Below are 17,908 nucleotides of genomic sequence, written 5' to 3'. Positions count from 1 at the left end.
TTTTATTACGACGCGTCGCGACGGCCGAATTCTATGAATCACCCAGCTGTTGTTACAGTTCTACAAATCACCCAGGTTATTCTTATCCAAATCCAGACGAAAACTTTTAATCTACCTCTACGTAAAATTTAAATAAATCCCGTGAAAATGATTGTCTTGGGCTTGTAACAGCTTCCCTAGTCACCTTTAAATCCCAAAAAGAAATAGTAGCTTCGATTTATTCCTTACCCGATCGTTCGCCTCTATTTTGTCTCTCATTAAGTCAACACTTCCACTCTGAACGTGAACTCAGGCTTCGCCCAAAACAGAAACCCCATTCCTCCATGGTTACTATCCGAGTTGATGATTATAAAAACTTTTGGAAATAATGAAGGATGGATTGAACCCCTGGAAATCATCTGGGAACGGTCAGAAAATTAAAAGTAACGGAGTAAACCTCAATACGGGGCAAAAGCTAACTACGCTAGAAGATAAAGCATGGAATACAAATCCAGATCGCAGGATATGTGATTACTTGGAGATACTCATCACGAGTTATCGGCAGAGAGAAAACATCTAGTTTTTTTACCAAAATAGATACGTTACATCGCGTTTCATTCCTATGCGAATTAAACTTGTCTCACCTTCTCCTGGGCCTTGGCAATCCTACGTTTGTTCAATTACGTGCGACTTCGCGGGTCTGATACGTAGAATCTAGATAAGAGATATCTAGATTATACTGCCTACATGTCGATGTCTGCAGGGAGTTTAAATACTTAGGTGCAACGATTCAGAAGGAAACAGTGTAAAGGCGAGTAATAAACTAATAAAGTACTAAGTAATAACTAGCTAACTAAGTAATAAACTCTCAAAGTTAGAAATAAAGAAAATGGACAGCATATTATGGTCCAAAGGCATAATTAGACAACAAAATTGGAAATATACTAAACAATAAACCGGAATATACTGTATCGGAGCAGATACACTAGATACCCAAAGCGGTAGAAAAAAATGAAGGTGACTTTTCCAGTAAGAAGGTGCAAAGATCATAATAACAAAATAATAGGAATTAAGGAAATAGGAAAAATGATGCAAGTATGATAAAACGACATAAAAAATAGAGAAAACAGGATAAAATAAAAAACAGAGGATATATCTTAAATATCGAAATTGTTTTTGGTATTAAATCCCCAAAAAATCGAATTCTAACCATGAAAATTTGCACGCTTTAGTATTTTCATTAGGACTCACAGTGGTCCCAATTGCGAATCTAGCGGGACAAAATTATTTTTCCCAAAAAACTTAGAGCTTTTGTCGTGAAAACATTCAGAATTGCCAAATTATAGACAAAAACACAAAATAATTCTATGATAGGCCTTTTCAAGGTTGTTTATAAGAAAAAAAATTAAAATTTTATTTAAAAAATAATTTCGTGTAACTCAACACTGAAAAATATTCAGAAAATCATTTTTAAAATCTATAGTAATGCGCTTTTCTTAATTTAATGAACTAATTACGTTAAAAATATGCTCCTAAACACTGGAGATACACATAAAATCGGTTTTCACAGAATGTGAACTGCGGAATATTAGTCACCTTCATCATTATTACTCTCCCAACTCCCTTTATCTCTGAAATTTACCGACTCCACATCCTCCATCTCTTTAACATTACTCATTTCATTAGGTACGGGTAATATTGGTTCCCTGAGAAGCTGTCTCATATCCATCGAGAGGGAATAACAATGCCTTGGGTGCGACGAACTAATACTGGAAACATAAGGATCAGATATGACTAATAGTAGGTTAAAAATATCTCTCATTGTGTCCTTTCTTGAGTATTTTAGCGCGTGATTTTCTTTGAATTTATAAATATGCTTGCTTCTTAGGCCTCTTCTGAAAGCATTCCAATGGGAACTAATGCAATGCAATGGGGGCAATCAATCACTTTTGTCTCATGAATTAGATTTCATGTACCGTGAAAGGCATATAATACCACGAGTATGACGCATGTATATTTTTTCTGTTTTTTGAGCATACTTCTCAAATACACTTGTACTTATGGAGAAACCACAGGAAAGTGCGCTAAGAATTGCTCCAAACCATTGAAATAATTCCACCTCTACTCCAGTAATGCCTGATGAAATGTCAGGATTCTTTTAACGTCAAAATTCTGATACTATGAACAATTTCTTCCCGTTTATTTCGATGACCAAGGGCATCAGTGGAGAGATCTGCGCCTCTATCTTTTGCACTTATTTCACAGTTATCTCCTAACTTTCATTTTCCAGAAATAATTTAATGGGTACCTGATCGAAGATGGCCTGGTATTCTGCCATAAGATGTTGTTTTTAACATTTGATTTTAGCTGGAGAGGCATCATAGTAATGGAAAACATATAGGAATCGTCCACTGGACCTGATTCCTTCGGAAATACAAATCTTTGCTTATATTGCTTCTACCCACTACTCCCATTTTAATCCCACTTAAATATCATCGTTAGTTTGAATTCATTACCAGACCGAAGGAAAGCGGCGACAACATCTCTCTGAGCCAAAATAGTGTTATTCAATAGAGCCAGTAATTTGACCTCGGCCGAAGTATCAGTAATGGTCAGTTCTTTTGATGGGGGATAGCAAGACAACTTTGAGTTCAAATTTATCTTGTATGAGGGATAAATATCGCACCGTCTCTGGTTGGCTTCTCTTCTGATGTTTACGCACTTTTGCTCAGTAGGTTTTTTCCATGGAAAAGGACAAAGCTTCTGATGATGAATATGGTATTGGAATCAAAGGTGAAGACAATTAAGCCTTCTTATAGTTGGTAGCTCTCTTTGGTATGTTTTCATTCATGTCTTTTATAATTGCAGCCGCATCTTTTTTTCCAGAGCTTGGCAATGAAATCTGGCTTGCAAAACAAGGTTCTACTTTCGATATATCCATCAAAAGAGACTGAACATAGCTAACAAAATCTGTCGTATTTTCTGGAGCACTGTTTTTACTTTTTATCAAAATAACTTTTAAATAGCATCACAATTTTCCCGATGTCCTTGGAGGTATCTTCATTACAAATTTCAAATCCTAATTTATGTTCTACGCATTTGATAAATCATCTATAGCCTTTTCTTCCTCAGCAATTATAACAATAGAGTAGTTTCCTTCATCAAAGAAAACGAAAATCATTGATTGCGATTCGTTACCCACCATTTGTGTATTCAAAATATACAAATTATTTCGTTTTAGAAATAGCGGTTTAGACGAATAGCAATGGTCCATTTTTATCCTCATTTGAAAAGGGCCAGATTGGCGCCCATGCGATGCCACTCCACGTGACGTCACAGGGACCTAGTTTCTATACGAGAAGATAGTGGTTATACATCGTCTGAGGTTACCAATGCATGCATGAGGCGTAGAGCTCAGGGAGACATGTCTTAATAATCACTTATTAAAACTGGCTAAGGTCGGAAAGTTTTCTTCATTTGATAAGGTATTAATAATCCTTATTTAAGCCAAGCGCTACCAGCCAGCAGGGTACTCAGCTACCCGCTAGCAGCCTGCGTCGTATCAGCGCTCAACTCGCCTCAAGGTCACCTCCCAGGGCGGCAGCGGGAACCAGAAATAAGTCTCGCGGAGAGATTTCCCGGCATTCATACTTACGCGTCGCGTTTTCGCGCGCTTGAAAATTTTCACTTTTCATTTTATCGCGAAAAATAGATATTGTCATATAAAAATCTAAATGCGTGAAATACGTACTCCAGGTGTAATAATCTTTCGATTTAGGCAATAAAAAAATAATAGGAAACCACCCAATTCCATGCGATTTACCGCCGGTACCTTGAATCGCTCTGAATGTGACATGATTTCCCCTATCTATATAAAAATGTAAAAAATTGTAAGCCATGTAATAACTATACCATAAATATTAATAAAAATGTATACATTACAAAACTGCTATAGCTAAAATTAAAAATATTTCTTCTCTAGCGTAATTTATCCCGATATTCCAGGCGTCGTCTGAGGAAATGCCCCCAGGCCCGCGTCTCATTGGGATCTCGTTTGTTAACTTCATAGAACAAAAAGGGCATTATTGTCAAAAAGCGCAAGTAGGCGCAAAATGTGATAAAAATATCTACAACTATAAGGACGTTTCCACATGTCTTTAAAGGTTTCGCAATCCTACCTCGACATATATTTTTTATAAGTCAATTTAAACAATTGAAGTCGATAAAAAAACGAGGTTTTAAAGACTGAGAGATAACCATTTGAAATCTAGTATGTTAAACAAATTATATTTGAAGAAAATTCACTCTAAATAATGCTATATACCAATGGCTATAAGATCCCGTTAGAAATTGTCGTTCCTTGCGTTATTGCTATCTAGCAGGTACGTGTTAATGCTAGCGAGTCAGCCACCGTCTGGGTGTAGGCGGATGGTAGGCAATTTCAACGCGTGACTTTGCAGCTGCATAACATTTTTATAACTTATATAAACGTTGTAAAAGTTACCAATCATGATAAAGCATTTAATTGCGGATATCGCTACACCTACGACGACTTTATTTTTAAAAGTTGCAAAACTGACTTTTGTCCCGCTAGATTAGCGATTGGGACCACTGTGGGACTATGCGAATTTAGAAGAATTATTTTCCTTTCCATTACCCCTCCTTCACCTATTTTGAATGCGCGTGCGTAGAGATACACAAGTGAAAATAGGGAGGCAAACACTGTAAACGACCTAGTTCTTGGCATTCTGATCGCCTATCAAGGCAATGGGATGCGAAGTGGAAAGTATTTATCGACCGCTGGGGACGGGTATTGAAGTTAAAAGGGGGCAAAGCGGTTGATTAAACCCCTCCCTCGCTCCTCTTTTGAGAATAACCTAGATGGTGCCTTTGAAGAATCATACTTCGGCTGGTTTCCACCTTTAGAAAGCCTTTAGGCGGCAGCTCCTTTTTGCAGGGAGCCCTTTCGATGTTGTAAGAGACACGTTAATTGCAAGGGACTGAACTAGATCGGCAACAGATACGAGGAATCAATGGTTTCTTGAAGCGATGTGCCAGAGGCAGACTAAGACTCAAGGCTTTGGCCGGATTGCATATTGAACACATCGCCTTCGATCTATCAAGTTTTTGCAACCCTTTCGGCGTGAATGCACTAAGTGTGAGTGGAGTAGCTGCGACTCCTCGGGATGATAATGTGGTGGTTTCCCTTGCCTTTCACACCGCAGTATTGATGCCGTTAAAGTAAATGTTACCACGCCCGTAGTGAAGTGTGTCGCTGTACCGACGAAAATAGTCTCCACCTTCACGCATATGAAGAAGAGCTGCAGCCCTATGCTTCAAAGTCTATGCCTTTGATGAGGGGCATAATTTTTGGCGGCGTCCAGTCACCTAGTTAAAGCATCTTCACTGGTTTCGGTATAATTTAAATGGCCTACCTTACACAAGGATAGGCCAATACCCCCTCAGACGGCCTCAGAAGGCCGTCGCTTTTAGTCCACGATTGCTTACTCGACAAGTGAACTCTACTCACTCAATTGCTGAAGTCTCAAATCAGTCATTCCTGTAAGCAAACGACGAAAATGGAACAGTGGAGGAAAAAAATCACCGTGCGGCAGCACTAGTAATCAAAGTAAAGCCAAACATCATGAACCTCCCCCATGAGCATAAACCTGAGCCAAACCCCATGAACAACATGACGAGGTATTAGTCGGGATAAGGATGGACTCTTAGGTCACTTTAAAAAAACAGTTTTTCTTCCGAGAACAAATCGAAAATACAAGATTGCAAAATTAAACAATATAAAATTTTCCACAAAAAAGATTTGTAAAAATGTATCTGCTGGAGTTACTGTTTACGAGTTACAGACCATGTAAGATTTGAAACAAGAAATCGTATTCAAAAGTTGCAAAGTCTACGTTAATGATCAGTTAACATAAATGAATTAGAAAAATGTAGAATTTGTTGAAAGAAACAGTGTATCGTACATCTTAATAATAATAGGCTCGAATATGAGGGATTCCGGTTTGATTCCAGGTAACGGTAAATGATTTTTGCAAATTTACCTATATTGGGTGCATTTGCGGTGGACTTCCGTACAGGCTAACCTTACGTATAAATAATCCTAAAATGACAATTTTCACATCGTCTGTAACCCGTAAAAGTAGTTCCTTCACAAAAATGAATGATTTTTTAAATATACCTATGAAACTTTTGCAAAATATGAAAATTTTATCCTTGAATTGTTCCGCTCGAGGCCTCAGTTTTCTAGTTATGGACGGGAAACTAAAAAAAAGTGACCGTTAAAACTCTCTCCTTTCCCTCTGTCACTCCCCAGATGTCATTAAGCTATTTCCGTCGAAATAAACAAGATATGAAACCAGTCCGATGTTTTATTGATCACACCTAGTATGATACAAATGAAAAAGAATGTCAAAGAGAAAACTACGTTGGTGCGAAAAGATTAGCTAATAAAAGAACTGAATATAGAATCAAAGCAATGTTAGGATTGCTGACCGATGGTGTTGATGATGAGGGTAAGTAAAGGGTGGGCCTGGTTATTAAATTTATAGCCAACAGTCATATTGAAAAAATTTTTTTCCATATCTATGGACACCCCGTTATTCATTTTCAAATTGCGCTCTTCACAACGCTTATGGACTTAATACGTTCAATATAACCACAAAAGCGTTGCTCTTACACACTTTTTCAATACCTAACTATTAAATTGTGTCGATGCTCAAATTAACCGATCTCAAAAATGACGTATCAAATAAAAGTAATCTTTTAAAGATTTAAAGACTTAATGGAGGCGAACATTTAAGTACCTCACCTAATAAAAGAGAAGATGGTGAAATTTCCGAATATTTAAACCACTTATGGACCAAAGACTAGGCTTCCTATGACACAATTATACCCTTTACACACCCGCTTGAAGAATTCAAGCGCCAATATACTCGTTAAATTTAAAGCCAACAGTCATATTGAAAAATTGGCGAAATATCGAGCTCATCACCCAGATGGTGGCACTACCACTGTGTCGATTCCCTGAATCCCGGATCGATGCATAAATTCAAATGTGGAAAAATCGAGCTCATCACCCAGATGGTGGCACTACCACTGTGTCGATTCCCTGAATCCCGGATCGATGCATAAATTCAAATGTGGAAATATTAATTAAGTAAATTTCCATTTTGAACATGACAAGATTTCATTTATATATTTTTAAGATTTTTTAATATTTATTTCCACACATCCGAAAACAGCTCATATTGGCCTTTTACATTATCGGGGTTTATTAAACATTATTCAACGAAATTAATTGAGAGGATAATAAGTGATGACATGTGGAATTAGTCTTGAGGAAAATGCAAAAATCCCCATTTTTCATTTTATTTTATGAATTTATTTCCACACAACCGAAAAAAGCACATATTTTTCACCGGGGTTCATTAACAATTTTAGCATTTACAAGTGCACGAACAAATTTGATTAACAATGATGATTAATAATGAATAAAAAGAAGAATATTGTCCTATTTACGTAATTTATTGAGAGGATAATGGGTGACGATATCACGAGCAGCAGAGGAATAGGCAATTTGTTGAAAAACAGGAGAAGAGGATTGTTGTGGGAAAAATCTGGAGTAAAATGCAAAGATACCTAATCAAAATTAATAATAAATAAAAAGATGAAATCGCTAGTATGTACGTAATTGATTGAGAGGATAATGTGCGACGACATCACAAGCTGCGGAAGAAGAGGCGTTGATTGCAGAGGGGCGGGAAGAGAGGGAGGGTGTTGTTTGACGATAAAGCGCCGGCCATATTTGTCTACTCTTGAAGGCGTGGATGCGGTCGTGGCAAATTACGGGAGCTTAACCCCGACGCCGCCGCGCTTAAATACTTCCCGGGGACGGGCCGTCTGCTTCGGCCGCATACGTGTGCGTATACGCTGAGAGCATTCGCGAAACGCTGGGAAGGTTGGGCGACGCTGCGAAAGGGTTAGGAAGGGGAGGAGTTGAATAATATGGGTTGAGGAGGCAGATGACGCGCAAATGACACAGCAGGGACCGTCGCAGCCGCAAATATGGGGGTGGGAGCCTAAGGGGGTTGGGAAGAGGGGACCCTGGGACATGCAAAGGCAACCCCCCCCCCAATCTTAATGGACGGCCTTGGAGACACGCAAAACGGACGTGAGGCGAATACGACGCGCTGCATCTTTTGGGAGCGCAGGATTTTCCGTCCGTAGGTTTCAATCTTCTTTGTGCTCACATCATCTTCTTCCTTCCGAGGGGAGGACCCTCGTGAATCGAGAATCGCGAGTCCACGAATACCACAATGGGGAGGATGCTGTGGTAGGCCACTAAACGTGACGTCACCCCTCGGGTTAAAATTTTCACACGTACTGAAATGTGATTACAAAAGGTGCCAATGGCGTCGCTGACAGCAGGGTGACTTGAATTTCACGGAGAAATGAGTTGTTTTAAATAAATAGAAGATCGTAGCACTTTTCCACAATTTTTTAACTGCGTACAAAGCGTTTCGGCTCACAGAGCCATCATCTGGTACAAGGCCATGTATTTATTCATTCATTTATTTAAATATGTCTAACTTCCACCAATTGAAGCCAGAATCTGTTGAAATTATGAGAAATGAGTTATAATTCTGAATGATAACCTATATTAATATAACATTTCGAATTGATAGCTTTTGAATTATCTTCCTCACGAGTAAGCATTCATTCTATTTCTAATGTTAAAAATGATGGATTGCTCAGCAGCCATCGCCGAGCAGCGAAATATTTTGAAAGGAGTTTAAAATGCACTCTAAGAAGCGGCAAAAATCCAGCTTCTGCGGGACAGACGGGGGCCTCTTCTATTTCGTCCACCGGTGTGAATCGAATTTTCGTGGTACCCAGATCCCAATTTGAGAGGATAAATCCCCAGGAGGCAGGTTATATAGGTTTTTTAGGTTATATGGGTTCGAGTCCCATGCCCACATTCAGTATCTTCCTCTACTAACCAAGTGAAAGCGGCCCAAATTTATTAACGCAAGGCGGCATCACCGGCGACCACACTCATGTGGGTCAAAACGGAAATCGCCAAGTGCAATGCGGCCTAAACGAAACAAGCAAAATCAGGACGGATAAGCGGAATACAATGAAATTAGCATCAACTCGTCGTTGAAGCTTTTGAGGATGCTCATCATGACAAAAAAAAAGCTTTTGAGCTGGATGACAACAAAGTTTCTGGTCACCTTGTCAAAGGAAAATGATAAAAGAAAAAAAATAACCTTAAAGTCCATGAAAAAGTGACCAGCAATGGCATTTAACGCTGGGATCATCAAAATAATGACGCAGCAACGTAGTCCAATAGTTTTTCTTCCCAAAGCCACACAATTGTGTGGCTTTGGGAAGAAAATTAAGTAATTGGTGGTTTAAACTCAGGAAGTCAAATTTCTCACAACTCGCACCGAAAGTTTTTGCGTTCTCGTAATCCCTAACGATCAAGGTCACAAAATCTGCCCCCAAAAGGCTATTGGAATGAAGGCGTACGTGTCGATGAACACTTTCGCGATATCCTCAAAAAAAAAAAAAAAAACGAAATTAAATGTTATCAATTGAAACTACACGAAAGTGTTGAAACTGGTGGGGGAATTTTCACAATAAAAAATGTGAGGAATTTAACAAAGTTTCTTCCATTCAACTCAAATCGCTCACCACATAAAATATACACGAAGGGAAATCATGAAGCTGTAAGGACTTTTGTGCATTAATTGAAAGAATAAGGAAAGAAAAATAAAACTGGAACACTATGATTTAAAAAACAACCCCTAAAAGGGATATTACGTATCACGCTTATATATCTAAACTACACTAAAAAAGACGTCTGACTAAATAAAGGTAGTACTTTTTTTCTTGACCCCTGTTTTCTATTATAGATGATGGGGCTGAGTTACTAAGGCTTGGCAACTCAGGTAATGGTGTAAAATATAAGCAAATGTACCTTTTGTCAGGCGCAATATTGGAGTAGCTGAGTTCAGGCGCAATGTGCCTGACAGGCATGGATGTGAAAAAAACATTATCAACTCTTAGCATGGCTCTGTGGTACACCTTTAAAGTTTAAAGCGCTATTATTGATGTAGTTGAACACTTGAACACTTACATGATATCTTGCGAGCATAGACCTCTTTACATGCCGTCATACGAGCCCGGTCCGATCCAGCAAAGGGCGATTTAACGGGCTCTGTAGGCTATTAAGTATTATCATGTGCAATGTATTTTATCATATGGGTTCTATAAGATCAGTGTTTTTATTTTGATATCCTATTTAGCTAATTATGCTTTCATATTTCTTTATTGCACCATTAATTTTGTTTACCTATGCGAAATAATCTGACACTGATCTGTCAGCACAGATGTGAAAAGCAAAACGCTGGATAGAGCATGTCAAAACAAAAAGCAACTATAAGCGCCTAGGGTCTATGCCGCCTACTGGCATGGAAAAATAAAAAAAAACACTCGCGGGTTCCTGTCAGATCCATTGCGCCCTGCGGAAGGTTAAAAGTCACTAGACATTTACTGCAAATACATCCATTCCCTTTCACGATCGGTTGCGGTACATCTTGTTATATTCTCAGGACCTGTGGCATTTAAATATTCGTGGTAACTTTTAATTTACATATACATCCATATACTACCCCATTAGCCGATTCAATACATATATGGATATAAAGGACATGAGGATATAAAGTTGTTTATTTTTCGGGGGAATAAATAATTCCCCTACAAACCCGTTCGGTAATACATCTCCCTCAATTTATCGTTTCTGTCGGACTTGGGTTGTAAATATAATGGGGTTCTGGGTATGATGTTCTCCGTGTCGCTCCTAAAGATATCTATTCTCAATTGCTCAATCAATCTAAGTCTAGCGCACAACCTCCGAGTCTATAGCAGCCCCGAACCTTGCATACTAATGTGTGAGGATTCCACCAGATTAAACCTGAAAAAACTCTCGATGTGGAGGTGAAAGTTGATGAATTCTAATGTTAACGACTAAAACTCAATAACTCATCCATACAAGTTTTAAAATAAAGTCACAAACGGTAAATGACTGAAGAAGACGAGCACTTAACGAAAGATGATGTACAATTTTGTTAGACATTAAAATGGGAAACTTACCCAAAGAATAGCTCTCATTGGACTTTATTAATTAATGCCGACGAGAATAATAAAGAAGAATACTCCCCGCATGAAAAAGTCTGTATACGCAATACATATTTTGCATTAGTAAAATAAGTACTAGATTATGTTTTCACTTGACTAAAGAATAAGTAGTTCAGTATTGTTTTTAGAAAATGAGAATGTAATGAACTAATGTGCACGCTAATCTCCACGTCATTACTTTACACGTAAAGGTAAAGTTATACGTCGGCAGTTCCCAATAGTAATAATGATAGCTACAGATAGGATACGAGGAAAAATAAGGATTCAATAAATACGATAAGAACAAAAAAATTGGCAATAAATCCACTGGGTAAAGAAAATAGAATGGTAATATTTAGAAATTAAAAATATCAGGTGAACTTCAATTAATGTTTTTATCTACTCCGTAGCTAAAAATCCCAGTGGAAAAAGTAGGCATACCTGACGCGGGTATTTATATTTTTATGCTAAATTTTTCTGAGATATTGCCATGAAATAGGAAACTAGGGTGAAATAACCCCATGACATTTTATCTCTCGGTTTCTCCTCTTAATTGACCGAATCAAAGAGCACGGAGCTGAACTTTGTGAAGTCATCACAATTAGCTCGAATCTCTTTATCTTTGCGGGAGATAGACAAGATTCAAAGGGATAGTAAAGGTATTCATTTTGCCTTTCCCTTGCGGAAAGGGAGAAGGGACGATCGTTACTTTCAGGAGAAAATATAACCTTTCATCATCAATACGGAACTTTTCGGAACCAAACCATAACGATAGCCAAAAGAAAGCATTAATTAATAAATAAATTGGAATATTTAGAGACCACAAATAAGCACACATATTTACATAAAATATAATAGAAGACGTAGAAAGTAAAACTAAAAGGTAAATTTCAAGTTAAGTCAAAGCGATTATGAAATAGATCACGAACTCAAAGAGACTCAAACACGCATTATTCAATCACCATAGGTAAAATATTTCATAGCTGCCACTCAAATCAGAAATAAATTACTGAGCAGTCAACGAAGTATTTATATTTCTCTACCGAGGACGACATTTAAAGACTGTGGCAACGGTGGCACCGCTGTTAATAACTAATTAGCGGGTAAAATACTTATATATAGATTTAATTAAGCTACCTATACAATTCCTTCTTCGCGAGCGTTTGAACTAAATTAAAATAAACTCTGAAATTCGAAATGAAAAACATGAAAATAATGGCTAATTTGTAATCCAGCCAACCATTTCCAACACACGATGTCGGGATGTTGCCATTTCAATATTGGTCCGGTACGCATAACCCGAAAATCGCTCTTTGTTGTATTTATTCAGAGCATTGAAATAGAAGGTAGTTGCTCTTTTCCCTTGTTTCGGCTCACAGAGCCACCATCTGGTAGTATCAGGTATTATTAAATAACTGTGGAAAAACGCAACTACCATTTACTTCAATACGTCAATCTTTCTCTCTATCACGCCTGAATCGGTTTAATTTATCCTGAGGTTAAAAAGACGCACCTCACCGAGAGAAAATCTCGAATATTACCTCCTCAGCTTCAAAGAAGCTTTTAAAAATGATGAGGCGCATTTTTACAAACACAGTGCAACTTATGTAATAGGCATAGTGCATCTCCCTGTTATCCACCTTACATCTCCAGGTCCAAAGGAAGCGATAATACAAAAGAGATATTTTGTCGAGCGGACAGGTATAGGAATAAGTTTTTCCCCCGAGCAATATGAACTTATATAAATGCTCGATCGAACTCTGGCAGCCAAATTACCCCCAACGTGTACGTAGTCCTTTCTTTTTGTATTCCTTTGAAGGCAAACGGCGTATAAACTTCCCGCTACACGATTATTAACGAAGCTTGCAGCGTAGTATGTAGATATATAGCGCAACGTTATTGACCTTTGACCCAATTCCACGAAAAATAATCATGGCAAGCCTTACCAAGGGTGCTGCAGTCATATTTACTCCCTGGAGAATACAGAATGAATGATAAGAGGAAAATCGGAACAGAAGATCACGCTTAACATCAGTTAAAACAAACGCGAACGCTTTTTTATTTTCAATTGTTTTCTCCTCTCGATTTTTATCCCACAACTCCCTCCACTCACATCATCGTTCCATAGGCGTTATGCAAATGCAGAAACGCCGCGTGAATACATATATGGGTGCATATCCTTTTTAGGAGGTTTTTCTTTTGTTTCTTTACTTTTCCGAGGGGAATGAAAATGGCTGAGAAATCAATGTGAGGGGGCAGGCAGGGTAGTTGGGCACGGCCGTGAGATCGTGTCACGCATGTGAAAAAGGATGTTCCCTCCGTTTAATAGAGCGTCGCTTTCACTTGGTCGCCGCGGCGAAAGAAACGCGCGAGGGGAGTTGGTTGAAAACGGTGGGGCAGCGAAGGGGTACGCGAAATACCGTAAGATTGGATCGATTTGGTGGCGTGTGCCTCGGCCTCAGCCTCGCGCGTACTATAGCGTACCGCGTTAAATAGCGGTTCCCGCACGTAGCGTTTAAATATCGAATAATAATAGTGCAAAATAAAAATAAATTGAAAAAAACAACGTTTCTTTCACAAAATTTATAAAAAAGTTACATCGTTAATTTAAAATTTCGGTAAGGGTAGAAACGCTCTATAATTATGAATCTTCTATACTATTTCTGCTGTATAGATACCTTTTTCTCAACTTATACGCAACCAAACTCTACAAATGAGATACCAAAATGCACAGAATTTATCAGAGAACATGCGACGGCATGTCTTACTTCCTAAATATTGCTAATGTTTCCTAAAATTGGTTTTTAAATAATTTAAAAGAAAACAAAAAAAAAACAAAAACCGGTAAATATTCCTGACGTTAACGGCGCACAAACTGATACATTTGTTCATTTGCAACAATATCTCTCATTCTTAAAATAACTTTTATCAAAATGTGGCTGATTCCACATTCAAGTCTCCTGTTGATACATAAGTATGAGTCATCATGTGCGTTTAACAGAGGATAGTGTAATTACGTCCAATGTTGTGTTTAAAGAGGTCCTCTGACCTCAATTTGTACATGAACATTCCAATTAAATTTGTACATAAGACCCTGCCTTTTTTTCTACATTTTAAAATTAGAAACAACGCCTATCCCTCTTTGGACCTATATTGAAAAGAGCGGGGGAAGCCCGCTGGGAACGGGCGCAGCACGCTCGTATCTATTAAATTACACGTTATTTATCCAACCAAGCGCTACATTTTGATAGTAGTTGGCGAAATGTATACGCGAGTATAGTTTCAGTTGGTAATAACTGCGGAACGAAATGGAATATCGAGTTTAAAGTGATTAAGAATAAAAAAATTTCATTGTGGAATTATTCGTAAGTACACTAGCCACGAAGAATTTGACTTTCCAAAAATTACCTTATCTCTCTCCTCTCATTTTTCTAGCTTCTTCTGTTATTAATATTCTGTTCAATCAATTGTTCAATGAAAGCTGATGTAAACGAAATTGTTGTTATGACTCTATCATTCTCGCTCGTTTAAATGATCGCAGCGCATCCATCGGATTTTGGTGGCCATTTTTTGAACAAATCTCCTTTTTAATTTTGAATTCTTAATTACAATCGTGACAGAGCTAAAATCGTAAAAAATTGTTAGAAAATTGTATATTCATCTGGAGTTATCCTGAAAATATCTCAGCTAGACAAATAATCGTAAAGTTGGCTATAATTGAGTTGCAAGATTTGACCCGGATAACAACAAAGTGGGTTTATAAAAATGCTATAATTATAAAATAGAGCATCTTGAGACACCTTAGAGCATTTGGAAATTAGAGGGGAATAGAAAACGAAAGGTTCTCAAGTGAAAAAGTCTTCGTAAGGTTTCTATGGCTCACCTGGTGCATGGGATATGTGAGGAAAGTCTCAAGCGACCGTCCTTGGCACGCTGGCTTGTTCTCCAGGCGGGTAAGCAGTGCGGCGAATGGTGGGGACTGCTTGCACTCAGTGAGCACCTGAAGGCTGTAGTGGTGGTTCCTCACGTACTCCTGGTAGATGCTCAGCATCGGCAGAAGCATGTCGAAAAGATCTCCTGGAAGAGATGGTGAAACTCATGCACTGGACTGCGTTTGCTAGGATTTCAGCTATCGATAGATACACCAATTACATCATCATGGAGAGAATTCCGATTTTTCCATAATTTTGCTATTACTTCATTCTATAATTTTCCATTTATTTTAACACACAGTCGAAAGATACACCATAGTTATTTATGAAATACTTACTAAAAATAATAACAAAACTCATATTTTGAACTGCGTTTGCATAGGTTTCAGCTATCGGTGGATATACCATTAACATCATTAAGGAGCGAGTTTCAATTTTTGCATTGCTATCACATTATTCTATCATTTCCCTTCTATTTCAGCAGGCTGCCGAAAGATCCATCATAGCTATTTATAAAAAACTCACAACACACCATATGTATGCGTTTTGGATGAGCGCTTTGAAGATGATATATAGTATGATCTAACATTTAACCGGCGAATGCAACGTCTTCCGTGTCGACGACTGCATTTGATGAAAACTTACTCATCCTGAACTCACAACTTGCTACTTACGAAGCTAAAACAGTAAATGATTAAATGCACATTCCGTATCGTCAAGAATAGGTAACGAGACGGAACCAAAAACGTCGGCTTCCTTGATTTCCCTACCCGCGCGAAAAATCAGATAGAAATTCATTTAGTTGATAAAACGTTTTAACTGGAGGAAAATGTGCTAAAATTTCGAGGATTGAGAGAAGTTGTAGTAATACATGAAGGCGGTCAACGGTCTTACGTAAGGCATGTAAGCAGCGCTGATGCATGACAATGATATTCATTGGTTAATACGCCTTATACGTCATACATAGTTAGTTAGATAAATGAGGCGACACGGGATGTAAATTTTTTCATTTACTGTTTTTATCTTCGTAAACAGCAAATCGTGAGTTTAGGATGAGTAGGTTATCATCTAAGGTAATCATTAGAATGAAAGTCGTGCTCTTTGGGGATATGCTAACATTTTACATGTTAGAAAGCGTTTAAAGGAATCAATATCAAGGATAATAACCATATTATTTGTACAAATACTCCTACTGAGCAATGAACTATCAATTAATCAAGTATATTGAACAGCAAGTATCCCTAATTTGGATGAAACTCGGTTAAAATTTAACCTGGCATCACTAATCCACAGGTATGAGAACTCAACGCATTCAGCACTATATAGGGGAAAGTCAGTTTCTTTCATAAACCACCTCGCACTTCGAGGAAATCTGCTGAGAACGAGATTTTTATTGAAAGCCAATCCGGAGCCAAGATTCTTTCACCAGAAGCCAAATACTCTAAAAAATTTGCTACTACGCTCTCCCCACCATCGTAACTCACTTCAGTACCTAATTCAACCGGGGGAAAAGTGGGACAGGCTGAGGATCTGGATGGACAAATATCAAGTTTCTTTAGGTCGCTCGACATGACGGGCTAACAGCTGTTTACCAATGATCCCAAGTAATATGCACGGATATTTCTTCAAATATAGAACCCTATAACAACATTTAATGAACAAATTCCATTTTCCACCCCATAAAATCAAGATACTGCGTGGTCGAATAGGCGGCGCATTTTTCTCGAAATGTATTTATGTATGAAGCAGGTGCAGATAAATTAGTTATTTTCCCCTTCAGATTATTAAAAATAAACTTTTAAGTTTTTTATTAATGCTAAGAAAAAACATTTACAAATTGTCACAATTAAATGTATGATTAATTTTTAATCACACCGAATTAAATGCGAATTGAATGAAAAATGAAATTTTTTAGTCGCATTACTCATTGAAGACCTCACTTTAAGAATACTCGGTCAATTCAGAGTGTAGTTTTAAATTATCTTAAGCGGGAGGAATAAGCAGTTGCAGCGGGAGAGATGATTGATGATTTGCTTTGAGAAATTCCAAATTCATTTGTATGGATCTGATGTGGAGAGTAATACTTGAATCAGATCCTCATTGCTACCTAAATTTGATGTTTTTCTGGTATGGATCTTCCTGAATTTTCTCGCATTTTTGAAGCGGGACTGTTGTATTTCTTATAATACTCTATTGGGAATGGAAGACCTTCAATTACATCTTCTTAACAAATTGCCATTCTATGCTCTTAAAGTATCATTGGGCACTAGCCGTACCAATTATACTAGTTGTAATATTTAGCCTCATACAAACCGTATACATTCAATTTACCTACATTTACTTAAATTAGACTAGGCAATGTCTGCAAGACGTTTTACAGGTTGAGTAATACATTCGCCCTCCTTTTCGAACGCTCGCCAAGGTTCAAAAAGCAGCTTTTGGGTCAACCCAGACTTAATTCGCTATCACTGTAAGAGCAAACATTGAAGCACGGATATTTCTCATGGTAAATACGTATTGGCATACGAGAGCGAAAAAATCTGGGTATATTTATACTAATAAATTTATAAATGAATTTAAGCTCCATAATTTAAATAGTTGTCAATAGTAATTCCTTCTTTTATTATATCAAGATGAGATATTTTATTTCCTTAGAATACTTGATTTTATAAAATATTATTATCTATAGCTTATTAAAATATTATTTATGGTTTAAGGACTAGAAAAATGGAATTAAAAGTTTCGTCAGTACTTGAGATTCCTAGGATAGCTAGAGAGACAGTCATCAGTCGACT

The 17,908-nt window shown here is 37.7% G+C and overlaps 1 protein-coding gene across 4 annotated transcripts in view; it reads right to left on the bottom strand.

Moving 5' to 3' along the window:
• The window catches only part of LOC124166353 (ras-specific guanine nucleotide-releasing factor 2-like), a 590,936-nt gene that overhangs the window by 71,689 nt on the left and 501,339 nt on the right, over positions 1 to 17,908 (bottom strand). For all 4 annotated transcript variants that reach the window (XM_046543819.1, XM_046543821.1, XM_046543822.1 and 1 more), the window contains exon 7: positions 15,065 to 15,258. In XM_046543819.1, the coding sequence (XP_046399775.1) occupies positions 15,065 to 15,258 (194 nt within the window). The remainder of the gene's footprint in view (positions 1 to 15,064; positions 15,259 to 17,908) is intronic.

The sequence above is a fragment of the Ischnura elegans genome, chromosome 10 (genome assembly GCF_921293095.1).
Source record: "Ischnura elegans chromosome 10, ioIscEleg1.1, whole genome shotgun sequence".
Classification (NCBI taxonomy): Eukaryota; Metazoa; Arthropoda; class Insecta; order Odonata; family Coenagrionidae; genus Ischnura; species Ischnura elegans.
Note: the sequence above shows the minus strand (reverse complement) of the source record. Positions and strands in the feature narration are given on the sequence as shown.